Below are 22,392 nucleotides of genomic sequence, written 5' to 3' on the forward strand. Positions count from 1 at the left end.
ACAATGGTTTAAAAGTCTTGTTTTAAAAAAAAAACTTTTTTTATAGTGTTAAGTGTGTGCTTAAACGCGTTAAAGTGCACCATCACCATATCCATTGTTTGCGTGTCTGGATGGAAGGAAAATGGTACGGTGTCGAATATCCATGAAGTTCATGCTGTCTTGTATTGTTTTTGTAAGTAACTTTCTATTTATATTTTATTTCTTATTTCTGTAGACAAAAGTATCGAACAACTTTAATTAATGAATTTTGTAACCTACTTATTTGCTCTGTGCATGAGTTTTATTTCAGGGATTTACCATAGTAATGGCACACTACTTTATTAATATAATTGTATGGTTGGATTATAATATAATTGGAATATAAGTCTATGGATTATAATATATATTTTACATTGAAAATTTAATACATATTATGTTGTAGCAAATTTCAATATATTTAATTTTCACAATTTGTTATGCAACAAGTTTAATTAATTGTTATTTTTCACTAGTTTTAATTTGAAATTTACATGAAAATAATTATAAATTATTTATATTTTAAATAAAATGCATGATTTATTGCAAGTTTTTTAAAAGAACAGCGCTACGGTAAGTTTTGCTACCCTTACGTTGATACGTTGCCTTATCACCAAGTATATTAATTACGATTGAAAAAACTGTTATTAGTTTTTTACTATTGGCGAACTAAGTCCTCAACAGTCTTCCGTAAACTAATTAAGATTGGACATAAACCAAAGAGTATAAGAGAAAACTCCCCTTACTTACCATGTTGAAAAAGGGTATACGAGTTTCAACGCCTCTCTAGGGATTGGCTTCATTCAAAAACGCCCTTTACCTCCATAAATTTGTTGGAAAAAAAAAGGAAATTAGCAGAGCGTAGTTTCGATCTACGGACCTCTGGGTTATGGGCCCAGCACGCTTCCACTGCGCCACTCTGCTCTATATATATCAGTAAAATATACTCAATATTGTTAAAAATTTGAATAGCGACTGTTTCATTTAACTGCAGAATTATTCTTAAAGTATATCCAGACACTCGTTTTTAATTTGAAGTAAATTAAACTTAAAGACGTTCTCAAAAAATCATTTTCTTAGGATCATTTTTATATGCATTCTCATTAATGCCCGTTATAAGCAGACAAATTTTTTAATACCCCTTATGGTGTAAAAATTATAGATTTGAGGTGTTAAAGTTTGCATTTTTAACATATAGCAAGTAAGAAGGCTAATTTTCTTAACATTAATTTGGCAATTAAAAGCATGATATAAAGAAAATTATAATTAGCGCGGCACTCGTTTTTCTACAGAATACATTTAAAGTGATGAAATGAATGGCATTTGTGTGTTATTTCTTCTATATAATGTGATTTTTTCTAAATCTTTAGGCATCCAATATTTCAAAAACTATGGTATATATCGAAAAATTGTACTCTTATAATTTTCGTCCAATTTTCCCAAGTTCTATAACAGAATTCACCTTCAAAATTCTCAAACGTAAGTCTCAATTTATTCCAACACTCATTTTCTTTGAAACTGCCTTAAGCGTCATGGTATGAAATATGATCAAAACGCGGAATTTTTTTTATTTGTCTAAATTTTGCTATAATTTTTTCATATTAGCTGAACTTGTCACAAACCATATTATTTGCGTTTCTTGTTTTTCTATTCTGTCTTGTTGTTTTTAACAATAACTTACCATTAATTTTTCTACAGAAAAAATTTGTCAAAATAAAATATTCATGTATATAATAAGGACGCGCCTAATTTTATGTTCAAAAAATATTCCAATATATTTATTTTCTGTGTAATCAGATATTGATCTGTCATATCTTCGATTACGTAGGTGGTTTATATTTATCTTATGAATAATATTCAAACATTAACATTTAGTATCTTGTAGTAACAAAAAAAAATTGATTTACTTTAGATAAAAAATCATTTTTCATTTCTTTTTTCAGTTAAAAATTTATTTTTTTTGCAAACTTATATTATCATATTTTGTTTTTAAAGTATGTAACAAGAATAATTTTTTTTATTAGGTAAATTATTATTCAATTAAATTGTATACTGAAAACAGCATTCCTCTCTATAAAAATGATTTTTATGATTTTTGGAAATCATTAATATTGCGTAAGGATCAAAAATTGAATTCGAATTGCGTGTTCAACAAGTGATGTTGATGAATTGGTTAATTGATATTGTTTTTATCGATTAAATCGAAAATCTATCACTATAAAACAATCGCCCAAAGTTACGTATAATATCCCTGATTAAGTACAACTGACCATATAGATTGATTATTTAGGTGATTCCATAAGTGACTGACACTACATTTGACCCAAAATACGTTTTATTTTGCGTCATTTTATAAATATTATTATGTTAACTGTTTTAGTTTTACCATAGTTTTACCATGGTTGATTTTACATTAATCTGTCTGTAGTAAAAAATTAATTTTAAAACTTTATGATATATGATTTATTTAACAAAATTCAAATGTGACTGACACTACATGCAAAGGGAAGTCGACGCGTTCGAGAATGTTTATACCTTCTCGAACCTTAGTATTCTAGAATCGAATTTATTAGAAAAATAAATCGTGACTGACATTACAGAACAAAATTATGAAATTTGAATGAAAACTTTTACGAAAGCATTAACAAAGAAACAATATTATTTAGGTACCATCTTAAAATACTGAAAGCTAAAAGTACTATAGCTAAAAAGCTAAAAGTACAAGTTTTTTTTTATTCCCCTTGTAGAAATGATTCTGGACAACTGTCCTGTTGCCGTATTTCCCCAGTTTGATATAAGGGTCCAAGAAACCGACTCGGGGCTCGATTTACCCGACCATAATGTAAAGCGTTTTGGGAGAGTCATAGCTTAAATGCTATATGGTACCATATGACATACGCATGTACCAAATGGTACCTTTTTCATGGAATGACTCATTTAATTGTAGTTATTTCAGGACATCTTCCAGTTGAACGCAATGACGTCATTGTGGTAATTTCGTAATTTATATGAATTTCATCGGAAATTCTCAGACCACTAGAATGACACAGAGGAGATATATGTGACGATTATTATTAAAAAATGTAAACAAAATAAAATATATAGTTATAGTTAAAAAATTTTACCTGTTTCAAAAAAAAAATCTTGTTTCAAATTTATCACTTTTTGATTTTATTAAATTTGAGTCATACTAATAAAATTAGTTTTATTTATGTCACCACTGGCAGTATTTAATAATATTATGACAGATTCGTTCGTTGGTATTGATTTATCCCTCTAAGATACAAATTGTTTATTGAATTTTTGGACAAGAATGTCTAAGTTGTTGCATTTGCTCAAGGATTGCAAAGTTTGCTTACCCACTGAGTAGTTTTTAATGGTGAAAATAACTCTTTTACAATACAATAGGGATTAGCCTTATTAGCTGAAGGTTAACCAAAATAAATTGCATATTTGTTCTCCAAAATTATCTCGTGCATGTCAAACTATGTAGATACTCTATTTTCTAGCTCGTAAAAAATAGGGATTATGAATGTATTTCAAATGGACGATCGCTTCTAGGATCCTTCATAAAAATACAACCTTTTTAACCGACTTAAAACCAAAAAAAGGAGGTTCTCAATTCGACTGTATTTTTTTTTTTATGTTAGTTACCTCAGAACTTTTGACTGGGTGAACCGATTTTGATGATTCTTTATCTATTTGAAAGCTGGTGCTTCCCGTGTGGTCCCATTTTATTTTGGTCTAGTTCTGACAACGGCATCCATAAGAAAACCATAAAAGTCTTAAATTTACATTCATTATGCACGACAAGAGGACGAATAACTCAATATCACGTCAACCGATTTCGATGATTCTTTTTTTAGTGATAAATTAGTTAGTGTACTTCAGATTCACTAAAAATCACGAAATAAAAAAAACTTTTAACAAAAAGAAAACCGACTTCAAAAGAAAATCTTTTCCAAAACAAATTAATATGCACTAAAAAGTAAAAAATAACAATAAAAAAAATGAAGTTAAAATTATTGTTATTTTTGGAGTCGGTGTCAGTCAAGCTAATGTAGCAAACTATTCTGTCAGAGCTGTTTCCTTGGCTGACACCGACTCCAAAAATAACAATAATTTTAACTGCATTATATTATCGTTATTTTTTACTTTTTAGTGCATATTAATTTGTTTTGGAAAAGATTTTCTTTTGAAGTCGGTTTTCTTTTTGTTAAAAGTTTTTTTTATTTTATAAATATTAAAAGTTATTTTAATAATATTTAAAGATACTCTAAATAATGACACAAATAAACAAACGTTTATTTCGAAATAACCAGACAGACGACACTCCAATTTGAATTTGTTTGGGTCAATAGTACCTCTAATAATAATAATAATAATAATATATTTATAAATATTTTTACACCTGAATAGGAAATCACGTAATTTCCATGAATTAAATACCACTCTCAATAAAAGATAGATAGGTATTTAATATTCCAATCAGAACCATTAATTATTATTTAGGTAGTTTAGTAAAAGTCTTTTGTTCAAAGTGTATAATTATATACACATAAATTATTATATTTTTATTTGTTAATTTATTATATTATTTTTATTTATAATTTATTTACATCAATTTGTCAAATAATTCAAAAAAAAATTTTTTTTTTATCTTCTAAAGATTCTCTTTACTCAATCACATACATACAAGATGTCCCCCCACACAATACATTTACACAGATTTAAATGAATGGTTCTCATATTGTTTTTATTTTTTCTGAATTCTGGAAATAGTCCAGAACAAGCAGAGCGCAAGATACGATGTAGTTTGTCTTGATAATAGTATCGATTTTTCCGTAAATACGAAAGATTTGGAACTATAAAAATGTACAGATCAGTTAGAAAGGACCTTGCACGAGAAGATAGAAAAATTGCTTTCTGTGAAACTTCTAAAACGTCCCCAAAATGTTTTTCGGATTGTTCTGATCAAAATCTCTCACGACCACAAAATTTTTTTAATGGATAGTTTTCGAGTTACGGGCGATTAAAGCTACTCATGTATTATAGTTATAGTATAAGACTACCGTCTTAATAACGATACAATGCACAACACAAAACAATACAACAAATTACAACTATACAGAAACACACACACATTCCACAGTCGATAGTCATATACTATAACTATAAAATATGTTCAGCTTTAATCGGACGTAGCTCGAAAACCACTCGTTAAACAAATTTTATGGCCGTGAGAGTTTTTGATCCGAACGATTCGAAGAACATTTTAGGGGGCGGTTTGATCAAGTTTCACAGAAAGCCATTTTCATATCTAATTGTGCGAGGTACTTAAAAACTTTTATTGAAAGTATTTTTTCCCTAAAATTCACACTTTTAAGAAAAAACACCAAAAACACGAAACTGGACTCTTAAATGCATAGTTTTTGAGTACATTACGAAAAATTGTGGAAAAACGAGGAAAATTGTTGATTTTTTCCAGAATCACCCTGTATTTTTTTTGCGTTTATGAAAATTTTTATTCTACAGGAGTAAAAAGCCTAACTTGATGAGAATAAAATTTAATTTATCAGAATTATTTATTTCATTATTGATTCGATCTCTGAACACTTGAATTTTATTATACATCGTTTTCTAACGGAATAGGTGGACTTAAAAGAAAAAACATTATCTACAGTTTTAAAATTTCATATTTAAATGAAAGATAAAAATGTAAATTATGTTGTTGCTATTAAATGAAATAAATATTCACAATTCACCGAACTTAAAAAGGTAATTTATTAAAAACTCATAAAAATAAAATATATCGATTTTAACACTTGTTTTAAATGTTTCAAGATTATTGTTTAATATTTTTGTATATTTCCTCTATATACAGATTGTGTACAAAAGCATTTCTAATAGAGACAATACTAGCAAAAGTGAAAATTATTAAATGGTTACTTTCGGCACAGGAATATGCCAATTTATTTATTGTGACATTTGAAGATAAGTAAGAAAGCATTCGAACAGTTAGAAAAATGGGGCTGCATATCTAGTTGTTGCATTAGAAATTATGAAAATAAGAGATGAAATTGTGTTAATAATTTTTTTTAAAATGTAAACTTATATGTCCATTCATACAATTATTAGGTAAAGTGTCGTTACTATGAGAATTCCCTGAAATAAAACTCATTCGCTGAGCAAATATTGTATAATATGTGCCTTATGATTTAAGGAGATATGCATTTATAAAACTTTATAAATACATTTTTTGATTAAAAAAGTTTCCAAAAATCACAAAAAATTCTTAGGTCATCGGGCTTTTTATTATTATTTTATCGTTCAAAGTTGGCTGAAAAAATAATGAATCATATAGGTTATCCTTTTCAATTGGATATATCTATATCAGAAAATCTAGAGAGTGTGATAAAAAAATATCTAAACTATTTAGACAATCTTGTAGTTTATAATAATACCATAAAAATATAAGGTTGTCGATGATATAAAAACAAAATTTTAATTTAGTTATGAGTTCATCATTTGATAAACAGAGACGATTATAGTTAGAGTATTTATGATTGAAGAGCGATATCAATATTATCAAATTTATAAGCATCACTTGCACACAATATATTAGATATTTTTGTAGTTGCGTGATATTGTAAAGCCAAAATTAACTCATTACTTGGCTACAAAGCATATATTTGGTTTATTTGTATGTACCGTGCAATAAACCAAAACTTTTTTTACAATACTGTAGGTTTACAATCAACTTATGTGGCAAAGTAAATTAATGCATTAGTTTGCAAAAACAATTAAAAATCATTCTATGTATATGGACGTTGTTTTGTATGGCTGTTCATTCTAATTTTTTTTTTCAAACACAATTTTAATAAGATAAATTTATGAATTAATTAACCTCTCGACATAACACATGCCTTTTTTTTCATCTAAATTAACAGTTAGATACCTACAAATTATATTTCTTTTAAATATTTTTGCAAATAGCTGACTGAGGTCCTAATCAAGTATTTTTTTTATAAATATTAAATTCTTTTTTTCAAAACAGATATCACATAAATTTAATGTATTAAAATTTGTTAAGGTCAATAGCATGGCTAAAAAAAACTTGTTTTACGCAAATTAACAGAATATATGTGATTTGTTTATGTGGTGAACTTTTAATAATTAAATAGGTATTTAACTGTTTTTGTAAAAGCGTTAGAAGTGTTTATAAACACTCAAAAATTTATAATAGGTGATTTTTGGGCATATTTCATAAGGTTTTTTTTTAAATATGTAATTACCTTTGCACACTGGGATGTATTGGCCCGCTCAAAATAATGTTTTTGCGTAAATAAAAAGGAAAGTTTCAGCATCTAGTACTAACGCGCAGTCTAAAAAGTGCTGGGGATGCGTTAATTAACGCCATGTGTACAAAAATAAATGATTTTTTGCCAATATCTCGAAAATCATCTACTTTATGAAAAAAAGTTTCAAACAAAAATTGTCGGAAATATTTTTTTTTTAAATAAAATGTAGAATCAAAAATTTAGTTATCCTCAGCCATTTTCCCCGAAAATTGGCAAAAACGGCTCAATATATATATTTCTATGCTAATTAACAATATCTTGAAACAAATTGATTTTATAAAAAAAGTTGTTTAAAATTATGACTGAACAATTTCGATATCTTTAGCCGTTTTCAAAACGATCATTTTTATATGTATTTTTCATTAATTATCAAATCATTATCTTCGACTAGTTACTTATTTGCAACCATTTTTTCGGGATCACAGCTTCTTCTTCATGGCAAAATTTATTCATAACTTTCCCTTTATTCACACCCTTTTTTAACTTGCCCATCTACCGATGAAATCGAACGAGATTCCGATTTTTGAGACAAATTATTGATATAAAATTAATTAATAAATACAATTTCTGGGCCTAATTTACTAAAATAGGATTTTCTTTGATCGTTGAAGACAAAAAAAAAATTTTGTTTAGAGGTGAAAAATATAAGAAAGACAGGTCATTGAACGTTTACTCGATTCATGAATGATTAAGATTTAATAATAATAATGTTAGGTACTACCTTTTTTAATAAAAAAAATTCTATTGTAAGAAGAATTTATCTAGTTTTGAATTGAATTAAACAAACAAATGTTTTGAATAAAAATATGGAATTGATTATCATAAAGATGAGACAATAAATATAATAAAAATATTATCAATGAATTAAAATCTATTTAAAAAAGAAAAAACAGGTTTTTTAAAAAAATGTCAAAACAAAACAAGGCTAAACAATAACAATCAATTATTAAAAAAATCAAAAAAAAATTATAACATGGTTCTGAAATAATCAAAATCAGTTCGAATGGAAATTTACAAAATTGATTTTTGGATCATAATCAAAATTTATTTATTTTTTTTATGGTGATTTATTTTTTGTGTGCAAATCAAAGTTAAAGTTTTAAAAGGTACAAATTTTTTATCAAATGAATTTTTTGAATATTTTCATAATTTAAATATTTTTTTGCTATTTTTATTTTCTAAAAGAATCTGCCTAGAAAGAGTTAAAGTGTTAAACTTATTTAAGAAAAAAAAAAATTAATATTGCAATATATGATGTAGAAATAAACTAAAACGACCAAGTCTGCTAAATTTTGACCGTCAAAAAAGTTAGTTTGAGAAAGTCGTAGAGAGAAAGTTTGGTAGACTCGCCAAAAGGAAGTCACTCTCGAAGTTTCCTCGAAGAACACTCTTTCTGTTAAATGATTTAATAGAAAGAATGCTGTCCCGTGGACTGCAATTTTTTTTTATGGGTATTGGAAACGAGTTGCAATAAATTTGTGTGGATTGTGATAAAATTTTCTATTTTCGATTTCAGATTTTAATTTTGGACACCTTTCACATTACAACGCATGGACGAAATATTGAAAACAGTCAACAATATCTATACCCACCACCATGGATGCGAAGTTTTCGACGAGATGCTGTAGAAAGTGTACCGCCACATACATATCCACAACGCATGCGATTTCCTCTAGAAGATTATGACGATCAATGGGAAAACGATGAATCAAATTTATTCAGTAGAGAAGCAGTGGAAAGTTCTCCTTTCACGTGAGTTATTAAACATACAATTTCAAGTCCGAATTGCATTTTCCCATGAAAACTCAACTTTCTTTTATTCTCTTTCGCTTTATTTTAACTGTTTTATTAATAATTAGTTTATATTTTCATACAAATATACTTTCAGTGCTTCCGAACAATATTCATTACCCTTAAGATCTGCTGTTGAAAAGAGACCACCTCCAGATGCGTCATATCGTAATTATCTACCTGAAGATATCGAACCTGATATTTATGGTTTATCAAAAGTGGAAAATTTAAAATTATTTGGTTAGTAAAGTTGTTTGCTTATAAATTTAACAAGAGTTTATAGCTACATAATAATTGATTGATTATTTTAGATTCAGAATGGATTACATCGTCGATTGATTATAAAGAATCAGCCACACCAAAATTAGTGTGTTATGTTGAAAATTGGGCGTCGAATCGTAAAGAACCCTTAGCTTTTACACCAGAAAATTTGGATCCATATTTATGCACACACGTCATATATGCATTTGCTACAATCGATCCTCATTCATTCGCATTAGTTCCACAAGATTATGAATATGATATTGTTCGTGGCGGATATAGATCAAGTACAGGACTTAAACAGTTCAATCCTGAACTTAAAGTATTGTTGTCCGTTGGTGGAATTCGAGAAAACATCGGAAACTTTGGTCAGAAGTTCAGTAATATGGTATCAAATCCATACCGTCGACAAGAATTTATTAAATCGGTTGTAGAACTATTGAAGATGTATGATTTTGATGGATTAGATTTTCATTGGGATTATCCAAGTGCTGCAGAATTTGGTGGACGACTCGAAGATAGAGATAATTATATAAAACTTTTACAAGAAGTGAAAGTTGCTTTTAAACAATACGATTGGCTTGTGTTTGTCGATATTCCAGCAGTAAAATATCGTTTGGATGCTGGCTATAATTTACGTGAAATCGAAAAGGCTGTCGATTTGATAATACTTGAAACACATGACTTTTATTATGAACATCCTTTTGTAGCGGATCATCATTCGCCACTTTATAAACGTGATTACGATGAAGGTGTACAAGTTTTTAACAATATTGTAAGTACTTATTCTTTTATCAAATAACCCATCAGCACTCGCGTCAATCGTTGAGTAATCTTTTGTCACGTGATATGAGATTTGCTTACTGAATTTTAGGAATTTGCAGTCCATTACGTGTTGCAGTCAGGTGTTTCTCGATCAAAGATGATTTTAAGTGTAGGTCTTTATGGTCGCACATTTACTTTAGCAGATAATAATATTACAGCACCTGGAGCATTAATAACTGGGCCTGGAGTTGAAGGATACTATACTCAAAGTCCAGGATTCTTAGCATATTATGAATTTTGTGACTTGTTATCAAATAATAAGGTAGAAAAAAATCGTGATTCAACTGGGGAACCATATATTGTGAATGGAAGTCAATGGATTGCCTATGAAGATGAGGACAGCTTACGTAATAAGGTAATAAAATAACATATCTGCTACCACGTTGGTAAATAAAACGCAATACATTTATTTAAAATTTTAACTTTTGGATGTTTAGGTTTTGTACTTAAAAGATATGGGACTTGCTGGGGCAGCAGCTTGGGCAACAGATTTAGATGACTTCCAAGGATTATGTGGACTTCAATCACCGCTATTAAATGTTGTTAAACACACGTTGCTTAATTTGGAAAATTTGATAGAAGAACAAGTGGGAAGATGTGATTCTGAGGGTTTATTTAATGACCCTAAAGATTGTTCGGCGTTCTATGTATGTAAAGGAGGTTTAAAATATCATTTAACTTGCTCTGATAATATGCTGTTCGATGTTAAATCCGGCCAATGTATTCCTACTCGATCAGGTGACCATTGTATACCTGGTGTTCAAGTACAAGCAAAGATATCTAAAGTTGATGAAGATAAAAAAGTTGTTTGCTACTTAACAAACTGGGCATTTTATCGAAAAGGCGAAGGAAAATTTGTGCCAGAACATTTAGATCCAACACTTTGCACACACGTTGTCTATGCTTTTGCTAGCCTAGAACCTGAACAATTAGTTGTCAAAGAATTTGATCCTTGGGCTGATATAGATAATAATCTGTATAATCGTGTTTCCTCGATTCCGGATGCAAAAATATTGTTAGCTCTAGGTGGTTGGACGGACTCTTCTGGTGACAAATACTCTCGTCTAGTAAGTGATGGTACTTCAAGACGAAAGTTTGTGGTTAGTGTTGTTTCATTCCTTCGTAAGCATAATTTCCAAGGATTACATCTTGATTGGAATTATCCAAAATGTTGGCAAAGTAATTGTAAGAAGGGACCCAAATCGGATAAACCAAACTTTACAAAATTAATTCAAGAATTAAGAAAAGAATTCAACAAGCAATCTCCTCCATTAATTCTGGCAGCAGCCATTTCTGGTTACAAGGAAGTTATTGATGTTGCATATGATTTGGAACCATTAGGGCAAGCTTTAGATTTTATGTCTGTAATGACTTATGACTATCATGGAAGTTGGGAACAAATGACGGGTCATGTTAGTCCTCTGTATCATAGATCCGGTGATAAATATCCACAATACACAACGGTAAGTAATATCTAAATTTTCTTTTTGAGTTGAAAACTTCTTTTGGCACGTTGAGCACTTTTTGGGTCCACAAAAATGCTTGAGGTATTGATTCAAAGTCAAGAAATTACAAGCTATGGGGTCATATATATTTTATTGAGATCCAATCATTTCACCGAGATATACCTATTTCGAGAAAAATAAGTTCGCCACCTTTTTTTGGGATGCCAGTCATTTACTGCTATAGTAAACATAATATAAATATTTTTAGAATTTCACAATGCAATATTTGGTTGAAAATGGTGCACCACGTGAAAAACTGCTTCTTGGAATACCATTCTATGGACAATCGTTTACATTAGCGAGACATGATGGAATGTACAATTATAATATTAAAGCAGCAGGACCTGGAGATGCTGGTGAATTTACGAAACAACCTGGAATGTTAGGATATTTTGAAATTTGCTATCGAGGTAGTAATAGTTATCTAAATAATATTCATTAGGTATTAATTGATATTAATTATATTATTTATTTTTAGTTAAAAATAATAGATGGCAAGTTAAAGAAGATTCGTCAAAAGCAACTGGACCATATGCATTTTCTAGAGATCAATGGGTTGGATATGATGATGTTAAATCTATTGAAGAAAAGGTAATCTTTTAATAAAAAAGAGAAAGAATTACAAGTGCAAATCCATGAATAAAATAGAAAAAAAAAGGGAACTCAATTATCTATATCTAAGAAAGTTATGCTCCTAATGACTTAATATTTTTCGAGAATATTTCTTATAAGTTTAAAAAATAAAAAAATCGATTTTCAGATCTTTGTCCACCCTGAAATAATAATTGTGATATAACTATTAAAGGCGACTTTGTCCACTTTCCCGCGAATAATTTTATATTTTTAAAGATTATGTTTAATTGATCGTAAACCCTAATTTAATCTATCGTAAACCCTATTAAATTGTTAGTTTTTATATGAAATGATTTGTTTTAGATGAAATATGTAACACAAAATGATTTTGGTGGAGCAGTAGCATGGACAGTAGATTTAGATGACTATCTAAATAGATGTTGTCTGGAAGCTTTTCCACTTTTGAAAGCAATAAATAGAGGACTAGGTAGATTGTTAGAACCAGTTCCTCTCGGTGGTGACTGCACAAAACCTCCAGAACCAGTCACTCCACCAGCACCAACACTTACCACAGGTGTTGATTCTGGTGCCATGAGCAGTACAACCCCAATGCATGAGCATCATCATGAAGATGGCGAATATACTACACAAAAGACTACTACTTGGCCAAGTTGGGCACAACAATCAACTTCAACCCAGAAAACTACAACATGGCCAAGTTGGTCTCAAACCACAAGATCAACAACAAAGAAACCATCTACATCTACAGTTTGGTGGGTTCCTTCCACAACAAGTACGACAACTACAACTGAGATACCAACAACCACAACTCGAAAACCAACAACCTCAACTCGAAGACCAACAACGTCAACAAGAAGACCAACAACCTCAACTAGAAAACCAACAACGACCAAAAGACCAACGACAACTACTGTAAGTTCTCCAACTAGTACGACCATTCCATCACCAGCTGTAATCATGCCAGACATTGATCATGAAAAACCTCCAGGAGAAGAATGTGAAGCTGGTCAATATCTTCCGGATCCACAAAATTGTAATGCGTATTACAGATGTATTTTAGGTGAATTACGACGACAATATTGTGCTGGTGGATTACATTGGAATAGGAATTCATTAGTGTGCGATTGGCCTAACGTAGCTAAATGTAAAGAGACTACTAGCGTACCGACAACCACAAGACGCCCAACAACTACTACACGTCGTACAACGTCTAGACGACCAACTTCCACAATGAAACCTTATATGACTGAAAGCTGGAGTACAACAACCAGACGAAGTACAACCACAGATAGATACCCTAGCACAACAACTGAATCAGTTGAGTGCAGTTCAGGGCAGTATTACTCCCATGAAACTTGTAACAACTTTTATGTTTGTGTAAATGGCGTCTTAATTTCACAATCTTGTGGCCCAGGCTTAGTTTGGGATCAAGAGTCTACAATGTGTGATTGGGAATTCAAAGTACCTTGTCATTTACGAATGAAGAATAAATTAGTGGCTGCACATAGCAAAGCTAACGCTAGTAAGTTTCATAAAAAATATAAGTAAAAAAAGTAATAACCTTCAATTTTGAAAGAATTACATAAGATAATTTTTTCTATAGCAAAGGCCCAACCAGATGGAAAATGCGAGGTTGGATCTTTTACAGCAAATCCTGACAATTGCAATCAATATATGATGTGTCTTTGGGGTAAATATCAACTCTTTAGCTGTGCTCCCGGCTTAAGTTGGAATAATGTAAGTAACGTAATGATAACTACTACCTCAGGCCAAAAAAAAGATATTAAGAATTTATGTTAAATGATATCTCTTTCAGCAAAGAAAAACTTGTGATTGGCCACAAAAATCCGAGTGTATTTCTGATGAATCAGTTGAGGAAGTTTATGTCGAAGATGAAATAATAACGACTCGTAAACCAACAAAAACAACTACTACGAAAAGACCTACAAAGAAACCTACTTCGACTTCTACAACAACCGATTCCGTAGATACTTCAACAAGTAGTGTTAAACCAAGTACAACTACATCTGAAACAAATCTAATCTTGCAAAACGGCAAATATAAGCTAGTATGCTACTTTACAAATTGGGCTTGGTATCGTAAAGGTTTAGGAAAATACACGCCAGAAAATATAAAAGAAGATTTATGTACGCATATTGTGTATGGTTTTGCTGTCTTAGATTATGAAAATCTAATTATTCGAGCGCACGATTCTTGGGCAGACTTTGATAATAGTAAGTACAATGACAATGAACAATTGGTAATAAAAAAATTTTAAATCGCTAGTTGTAACAATCTAGCATGTTGCCCGATTGCCCTAAATAAGACATTTGCTCATAATGCTCATTCAAAAAATATTTTTTTTTTGTTATCTAGAGTTTTACTCACGTGTAGTTGCGTATAAAGCAAAAGGTTTGAAAGTAACATTGGCTCTTGGTGGTTGGAATGATTCCGCCGGCGATAAGTACTCCAGACTGGTTAATAATCCAGCATCCAGAAAACGCTTTATAAAACAAGCATTGAAATTCTTAGAAAAATATGACTTCGATGGATTAGATTTAGATTGGGAATATCCAAAATGTTGGCAAACAGATTGTAAGAAAGGTCCAGATTCAGACAAAGCCGCCTTTGCTGCATTTGTCGAAGAAATCAAAGCTGAATTTGCACCGAGAGGGTTATTGTTATCAGCCGCAGTATCCCCTAGTAAAACAATCATTGACGCTGGTAAATATTTTTGTAATCTTAAAAGAAAAAAGGGAAGGTTTAATTCGTGGATGTTATTTCAGGGTACGATGTTCCATCAATATCCAAACATTTTGATTGGGTTGCTGTTATGACCTACGACTTTCACGGACAGTGGGATAAACAAACTGGACATGTTGCACCATTGTACTATCATCCAGACGATGCTATTTCATTCTTTAATGCTAATTATTCAATTCATTATTGGCTTGAAAGCGGACTTCCACGTGAAAAGCTTATAATGGGTGTTCCATTATATGGTCAATCATTTACTTTGGAAAATGCAAAGAATAATTCCTTAAACGCAAAAGCACCTGGTCCTGGTCAAGCTGGAGAATTCACTCGAGCTGCTGGATTTTTGGCTTACTATGAAGTATGTTTACAATTAAAGAGCGATAATAGACACATCCCTAATTAACTTAAAAATTTTTAGATTTGCGATCGTGTTAAAAATCGTGGTTGGACTATTGTGCAAGATCCAAAGAATCGTATGGGTCCATATGCTTATAAAGGAAATCAATGGGTTTCATTTGATGACGTAGCAATGGTTAAGAGAAAAGCAGAATACATTAAACATATGAGATTAGGTGGTGGTATGATTTGGGCATTGGATTTGGATGATTTTAGAGACAGATGTGGAGAAGGTGTTCATCCTCTACTTACAACACTTAGAGATACCTTAGCAAGTGAAATATCCGAATATGAAGCTCCTGAGATAACTGAAGAAGTAACAGAACCAACACAAATATCAACGGTGACAAAGGTACCTGCCTATACAATGAAACCTACTCCAAAACCTATAGAAGAAATTAAAGAACCTGTAAAAGTAACCTCTTCAAAACCGATGATAGAACAACCTACCAGAGTCAAAAAATCTGATTACAAAGTTGTATGTTATTTCACAAATTGGTCTTGGTATCGACAAGGAAATGGAAAATTTTTACCATCCGACATTGATCCTGATCTATGTACACATATTGTTTACGGCTTTGCTGTTCTAAATGGAGATCAACTGATTATTAAGCCCCATGATACCTGGGCAGATTTCGATAATAGTGAGTAGATTTTTGTTAAAATTAGTTTTCCTTACGAGATTACAATAACTTTTATTTATGACTAGATGACCCGGTGAACTTCGTTTCACCTACAATTTATTTAATTTTAACTATTGATAAGCGATTATTCATCTTAACTAACCTGAAGCTCCAATTCATTAATAGCTATACTATGCTTAGCCCACTCGCTAAGCCCGTTAAACCCAAGAGAAGATTGGCGGACTATTAATAACTTCGAAATTCTAAAAATCCAAATAATAATGAAAAGTTTAACAAAAAATATTTCTTACAGAATTCTATTCGAAAGTGACTGCCCTTAAAGCAAAAGGCATAAAAGTACTCATCGCAATTGGCGGATGGAATGATTCTGCAGGAGATAAATACTCACGATTAGTAAATAGTCCATCAAGTCGTCGTAGATTTATTGCACATGTCGTTGATTTTATTGAAGAAAACAACTTTGATGGTTTGGATTTAGATTGGGAATATCCAAAATGTTGGCAAGTTGATTGTAAAAAGGGACCTGAGTCTGATAAGGAAGCATTTGCACAATTCGTTCGAGAATTAAGAGCCGCCTTTAATCCCAAAAATTTATTACTATCGGCAGCAGTTTCACCTAGCAAACGTGTAATTGATGCTGGATATGATGTACCAACCCTTTCACGAGATTTAGACTGGATCGCTGTTATGGCTTATGACTTCCATGGACAATGGGATAAGAAAACAGGCCATGTGGCTCCAATGTACGAACATCCTGATGATTGGGAAAAAACCTTTAATACTGTATGTTTGACATTACGAATTTCGTAGAAATTTTAAATGTTAATTTAATTAATAAATTTTGTTATAGAATTTCACAATTCATTATTGGATTTCCCAAGGTGCTGATAGGAAAAAGTTAGTTTTAGGAATGCCATTATATGGACAATCATTTAGCTTAGCAGATAACAAAGAAAATGGATTAAATGCACCTACTTATGGTGGTGGAGAAGCTGGGCGAGAGACTCGTGCTCGTGGATTTTTATCCTATTATGAGGTATTATAGATAATTTTACTCGTTAGTAGAAATGCGACATTCGATTGTCGCGGGACACCCAGTAGGCACTATCCATTTCTAAATACTAGATTAAAATCCACCCAGTCCATCCTGTATCTAGACGGCGAAATTAAAAACCTCAATTTTGACATAAATAATCTCAAAACTTTTTTTATTTTTAGATCTGTGAGAATATTCAGAAAAAGAATTGGAAAGTTGTCAGAGATCGAAGAGGTAGAATGGGACCATATGCATATCTTCGTGATCAATGGGTGTCATTCGATGACACTCACATGATTGCCCATAAATCACAATACATTAAAGCAATGGGTTTGGGAGGAGGAATGGTATGGGCATTAGACTTAGATGATTTCCGTAATATTTGTGATTGTGAAGAATATCCATTGTTAAAAACAATTAATCGTATTTTACGTGGATATCCTGGACCACAACCACGGTGCGATTTAGGAATTGCTGAAAACATGCCTCCAAGTCAGCAAACAACAACTAAACGTCCACAGACAACATCAACAAAGAAACCATCTTCGACTACAATGAAGGCCACAAAAAACCCGACCAGAGTATCCACGACTACAGAAGATCCATGGTGGACAACGACAAGTAAAGTAACAACGAAAAAACCTAAGCCATCAAATGAAGCTTGTTCAAATGATCGCATGTACGTTGACCATGACTCAGATTGTAATAAATACTATTTATGTAATTATGGACTTCTTCAAGAACAAAAGTGTCCACCCGGATTATATTGGAATGTAGATCATTGTGATTGGCCAGAAAATACTCAATGTTCTGATATCAATGAGGTTGAAGATATAAAACCTACGAAGCCAACACCTAAACCACAAACTACAATGAAACCTGTTAAACAAACTACAAGTTTTGTGAGACCTACAACGACCAAAAAACCACAGTACTCAGAACATAGTCAATACAAAGTTGTCTGTTACTTCACGAATTGGGCATGGTATCGTCAAGGTGACGGTAAATACACTCCAGATGATATCGATTCCAATCTTTGTACACACATAGCATACGGTTTCGCTGTATTAGATTCCAATTCATTGACTATTAAACCTCACGATTCGTGGGCAGATATTGATAATAAATTTTATGAACGAGTAACTGCATTAAAATCGAAAGGAATAAAGGTAGTAATTGCTATTGGTGGTTGGAATGATTCTCTTGGTAACAAATATTCTCGATTAGCTAACGATGCTTCAGCTCGTGCACGATTTATTACTCATGTTATTGAATTTATCGAGAAATGGAATTTCGATGGATTAGATTTAGACTGGGAATATCCAAAGTGCTGGCAAGTTGACTGTACAAAAGGACCTGATTCAGATAAAGAAGGATTTGCAGCGTTAGTTCGAGAATTAAGTGAACAATTTAGACCGAAAGGTTTGTTGCTATCGGCAGCTGTGTCACCGAATAAAGCTGTAATTGATGCTGGATATGATGTACCAACATTGAATGAATATTTTGATTGGATTTCGGTTATGGCATACGATTTCCATGGTCATTGGGACAAACAAACTGGGCATGTTGCCCCACTTTATTATCATCCTGAAGATACTTATAAACACTTTAATGCGGTAAGTAATTTTAAGAAAAACTAAGTATCGTTAACAAATTCTTCATGTATAATTTGTTTTTTTGCAGAACTATACACTGAATTATTGGATAGAAAAAGGTGCGTCGCCATCGAAATTAATTATGGGTATGCCATTATATGGTCAATCATTTAGTTTAGCTGACACTAATAATCGTGGATTAAACGCAAAGACTTATGGACCTGGTGAAGCTGGAGAATTCACTCGAGCTGGTGGTTTTCTCGCATTTTATGAAGTAAGATATCTAACCTTTCTTTACCTTGGGATTACTAAGATCCTAAGATTTATTAATTCTTTCTTCTTTCAGATATGCGATCGTGTAAAAACTCGCGGATGGGAAGTTACAAGAGATTCTCTAGGAAGAATTGGACCTTATGCCAACAAAGGAAATCAATGGGTGTCATATGATGATGTATCGGAAATAAAACGAAAATCACAAATGGTGAAACAAATGGGATTAGGTGGTGCTATGGTTTGGGCTTTAGATTTAGATGATTTTAGAAATCGTTGTGGATGTGGAAAACATCCATTGTTAAATACTATAAATAATGAATTACGCAGTACATCACGTTACGCTAGTAATAGATATTCAACTGATTGTGCGTAAATCATTCGAATAGAATTATTGCGCTAAGTGAATTTTAGGATATAAACAAAAAGACTGTTTGAACAAATATTGGAAGGCCAGTTCCAATTTTGAAATAATTCCATTAAAACATTGTAATAATTTTTTTTTAAATAAATTTTATTTAGATTATACATTATTGTATTTTTTTACAGTCTTAAATTTCTCAAACGTCCTTAATATGTATTCACACAGTGAAGTATTTATATCAAATTTCTTGCCAAATGTCAGAAAACTAAACTCCCTCCATCAAACAGGCCACTTGAGTTACTTCAACCTTGCCTCCCGCCTGCCTGTTTTGTAAGCCACAATCTACCTGCTCTTACGGATACATGTTATTATTGTTGTCACTCTCGATTTACCGTGTCATTCAATTAACGTTTACTTTGTTTGTTAGTGCAATTCAGTAAGGTTTTTTTTTTATATTGAAGATTTTTGTATTGTTAAATATTTGTGATTCATATTCTTATACACATTATTAAACTTTAAAAGTTTCATTTATCATTTTGAAGTGTCTTTACTTGTCGTATTTGGCAAAGATGGCGGAGCAGCTTGGAAAATCTTTTGAATTATGGAAGTAAACCAATCTACAAACAAATATTTATTTAGTTGATCAAAGAAGAATAAAAAAATCTAATTATTTTTTCCAAATTTCTCAGATTTTTCCAACCTGATCGGAAAAATTTTCCTTGAATGCCGGTATATTATTAGGACTTCTTTAAATATTAACTTACCTAAATTTGAAAATTTAAATTTATAATATACAAAGAATGTATACAGAATAATTCCGCATGCCACAAAACCCAAACTAAAGATGTGCTTCAACGAGAAATTGGATACTATTGGATAAATAGCAAAAAATGCGTTTATAATTAGAGCCAAATATGCAATTACAATTGGAACCTAAAAAAAAAAAAGTTTATAAATCAATAATCGATAACTTGAATCTAACTACCAAGCGGGAACCTTATATCTCTTGGAGGAAAACTCTTGAAATAGTTTCCAGAAGCTTTCTACGAATCTATATAGACTATGAAACTAGTATTATCAGATCAGGTTCGTATGAAATTAGGCACAATAATCTTAGATGAGGCAGTTTTTGGTTCGTTTTTTAATGAAAACTTGTAAAGTGTTAGACTATTATTTGCGGAGACCCAAGTACAAATGTTGTGATAATCGTCCTGAGACAATTAATGCTTTGAAGAAAACAATTAAAATGACCGAGTGAAGCTCAAATTCAACAGAGGCTCGAAGCATTTAAATGTACTGAAATTTGAAAGAACTGAGAGAACTATTTGAAAGAAATACTATTTCATTCTTAATAGGAAGGTTTACTCTTGAACGGGAAGTCGACCATTTATAGTTTCAGAGAAAAGCTTTTGAAATAATGTTGCCAATGGTTCTCATATCAAATATTCTCTGACATTTCGGACTTTTTTGTAGAGTTATGAATTGAGTGAAAAAAAACTTTTTCGGAGTTTGTTTAATGAATGTTAAACTTACCTTATATGGTCGATTTGCGTCCGGTTTAGTTCTTCTCAACGTAATTAATGCAACTATTGAAAGTGTATAAAAAATACACAAGAATAAACTTGAATATACAATTAGTCCATACAGATCACTAAATATCACAAATATCGCTGAAATAATACACTAAAAAATAAGTGATTTGAGAACACGTTGAAATTTGTATAGATTCTTAACATATCGAAACAAATTTGTCGAGTATGGTGTCAAGATATTTGAATTGAATGGTAACTTACCTGAAAGGCAACGGCCGGTGCAGGTGTCATTCTATTGATATTTAGAAAAGATAGTACCCGAATCATATGTCCTTCTTGACTTGCAACATAATATAGTCGAGTGTTTCTAAATTGGCTACTTAACGCACAGCCAAATGTTGATAATGCTACACCAATTGAAATAATTATATTAAAATCACCTAGAATTGTTTTACCATATAATACGGCAACAGTTGGTGTTGTTTCCATTTCATCTTTACTTAATTCCGCCATATATGCAATATTCATAAATACATATAAAGTCGTTACGAATGGAACACTTATTAAAATACAGCGTGGAATATTTCTATAAATGAAAGGCCAACGTATAAGTACAAAGAACAGCTCTATTACTCGTAATAAACTTACTTTGATGGATTTTTGACTTCTTCTGTAACGGAAGTAATAGCTGACCTAAAACAGAAAGAGGATTATAAACCATTTGTTAGGTAAAGGAAAAACATTTTATTTACCATCCATCGTACGCCCAAAATGAATTATAAAATGCAAATACCATCATTGTTGGATTATCAGTTGTGCCTTCAAAAATATTTACCAGATTCGTTTTATGTCCTTTAAACAAAAAAAAAATTATTTACAGAAAAACCTTTTTTTATAAATGTACTATATAAGAGCTTAATAATTAATCGGGCTGTGAGTTCAGATGTGAAGTCATTATAAATCGATTTACTTAATTGGGTAATCATTATTAAAAGGTAATTATGCTATATTCAAGTTCAAAAGCACCACCCACTATTAATTACTTTAATAATTCTTGCCTTAATGTTTAGGCTGTGTCGATATTTTTGTATATCATATGGCACTGGCTATATGGCGCTTCATAATTTTATACTTACCTCTATAAACTGAATAAAATCCACCAAAAATAATTATCAAACACACAAATATTTTTGTTATTGTGAACATATTTTGAGTTTTTATTAAAATTTTCACACTCAAAGCATTTATAAATGAAATTATACCTAAAATACAAGAAAATCGGTTCAGTTTGGAGAGATTCCCTGGTGGAAAAAATATTTGAAGAAATAATAAGAAATTCTGAAAAAGTCTTAGGAACTTTGAATTTCTCAACGTTTTCGGACTAGTCTAATTCAGAGTTATTCAGAGTTCTTAATACTTTTTTAAAGTTTCTAAGACTTATACAGA

At 31.1% G+C, this 22,392-nt stretch overlaps 2 protein-coding genes and 1 non-coding gene across 3 annotated transcripts; 1 reads left to right on the forward strand and 2 right to left on the reverse strand.

The window, feature by feature from the left end:
- The first annotated feature begins 57 nt into the window (after positions 1 to 57).
- On the forward strand, positions 58 to 19,501 carry LOC123296924 (probable chitinase 10). Its single transcript, XM_044878633.1, has 19 exons — positions 58 to 172; positions 8,893 to 9,128; positions 9,265 to 9,407; positions 9,479 to 10,203; positions 10,303 to 10,608; positions 10,691 to 11,716; positions 11,967 to 12,168; positions 12,237 to 12,349; positions 12,695 to 13,874; positions 13,956 to 14,089; positions 14,169 to 14,586; positions 14,729 to 15,076; positions 15,139 to 15,467; positions 15,528 to 16,149; positions 16,442 to 16,932; positions 17,000 to 17,185; positions 17,368 to 18,801; positions 18,869 to 19,054; positions 19,127 to 19,501. Exons 1-19 carry the CDS (start codon positions 122 to 124, stop codon positions 19,424 to 19,426), a joined length of 8,430 nt encoding a protein of 2,809 aa, XP_044734568.1. The 5' UTR covers positions 58 to 121; the 3' UTR covers positions 19,427 to 19,501.
- Trnam-cau lies at positions 868 to 939 on the reverse strand. Its single transcript has one exon. It is a non-coding gene; the product is annotated as a tRNA-Met (tRNA).
- A 444-nt stretch (positions 19,502 to 19,945) lies between the features above and the next one.
- Positions 19,946 to 22,096, reverse strand: LOC123295823 (b(0,+)-type amino acid transporter 1-like). Its single transcript, XM_044877284.1, has 7 exons — positions 22,083 to 22,096; positions 21,699 to 21,798; positions 21,595 to 21,639; positions 21,208 to 21,532; positions 20,948 to 21,097; positions 20,179 to 20,347; positions 19,946 to 20,031 (listed from the first exon to the last, which is right to left on the reverse strand). Exons 2-7 carry the CDS (start codon positions 21,743 to 21,745, stop codon positions 19,946 to 19,948), a joined length of 822 nt encoding a protein of 273 aa, XP_044733219.1. The 5' UTR covers positions 21,746 to 21,798; positions 22,083 to 22,096.
- Positions 22,097 to 22,392: the final 296 nt, after the last annotated feature.

Source organism: Chrysoperla carnea, chromosome 3 (genome assembly GCF_905475395.1).
Source record: "Chrysoperla carnea chromosome 3, inChrCarn1.1, whole genome shotgun sequence".
Taxonomy (NCBI): domain Eukaryota; kingdom Metazoa; phylum Arthropoda; class Insecta; order Neuroptera; family Chrysopidae; genus Chrysoperla; species Chrysoperla carnea.

What these genes read in the sequence shown, in the direction of transcription:
- LOC123295823 (XM_044877284.1), bottom strand. Translation starts at nt 21,745, where the DNA reads ATGATGGTATTTGCATTTTATAATTCATTTTGGGCGTACGATGGATG. An exon ending in CACCGGCCGTTGCCTTTCAG is followed by an intron (nt 21,098 to 21,207) that starts GTAAGTTACCAT and finishes CTTATTTTTTAG; the next exon opens with TGTATTATTTCAGCGATATT. An exon ending in ATTTAAATTTTCAAATTTAG is followed by an intron (nt 20,032 to 20,178) that starts GTAAGTTAATAT and finishes ATTTGTTTGTAG; the next exon opens with ATTGGTTTACTTCCATAATT.
- LOC123296924 (XM_044878633.1), top strand. Translation starts at nt 122, where the DNA reads ATGGTACGGTGTCGAATATCCATGAAGTTCATGCTGTCTTGTATTGTT. An exon ending in TTAAATCTATTGAAGAAAAG is followed by an intron (nt 12,350 to 12,694) that starts GTAATCTTTTAA and finishes GATTTGTTTTAG; the next exon opens with ATGAAATATGTAACACAAAA. An exon ending in GTTTTCTCGCATTTTATGAA is followed by an intron (nt 19,055 to 19,126) that starts GTAAGATATCTA and finishes TTCTTCTTTCAG; the next exon opens with ATATGCGATCGTGTAAAAAC.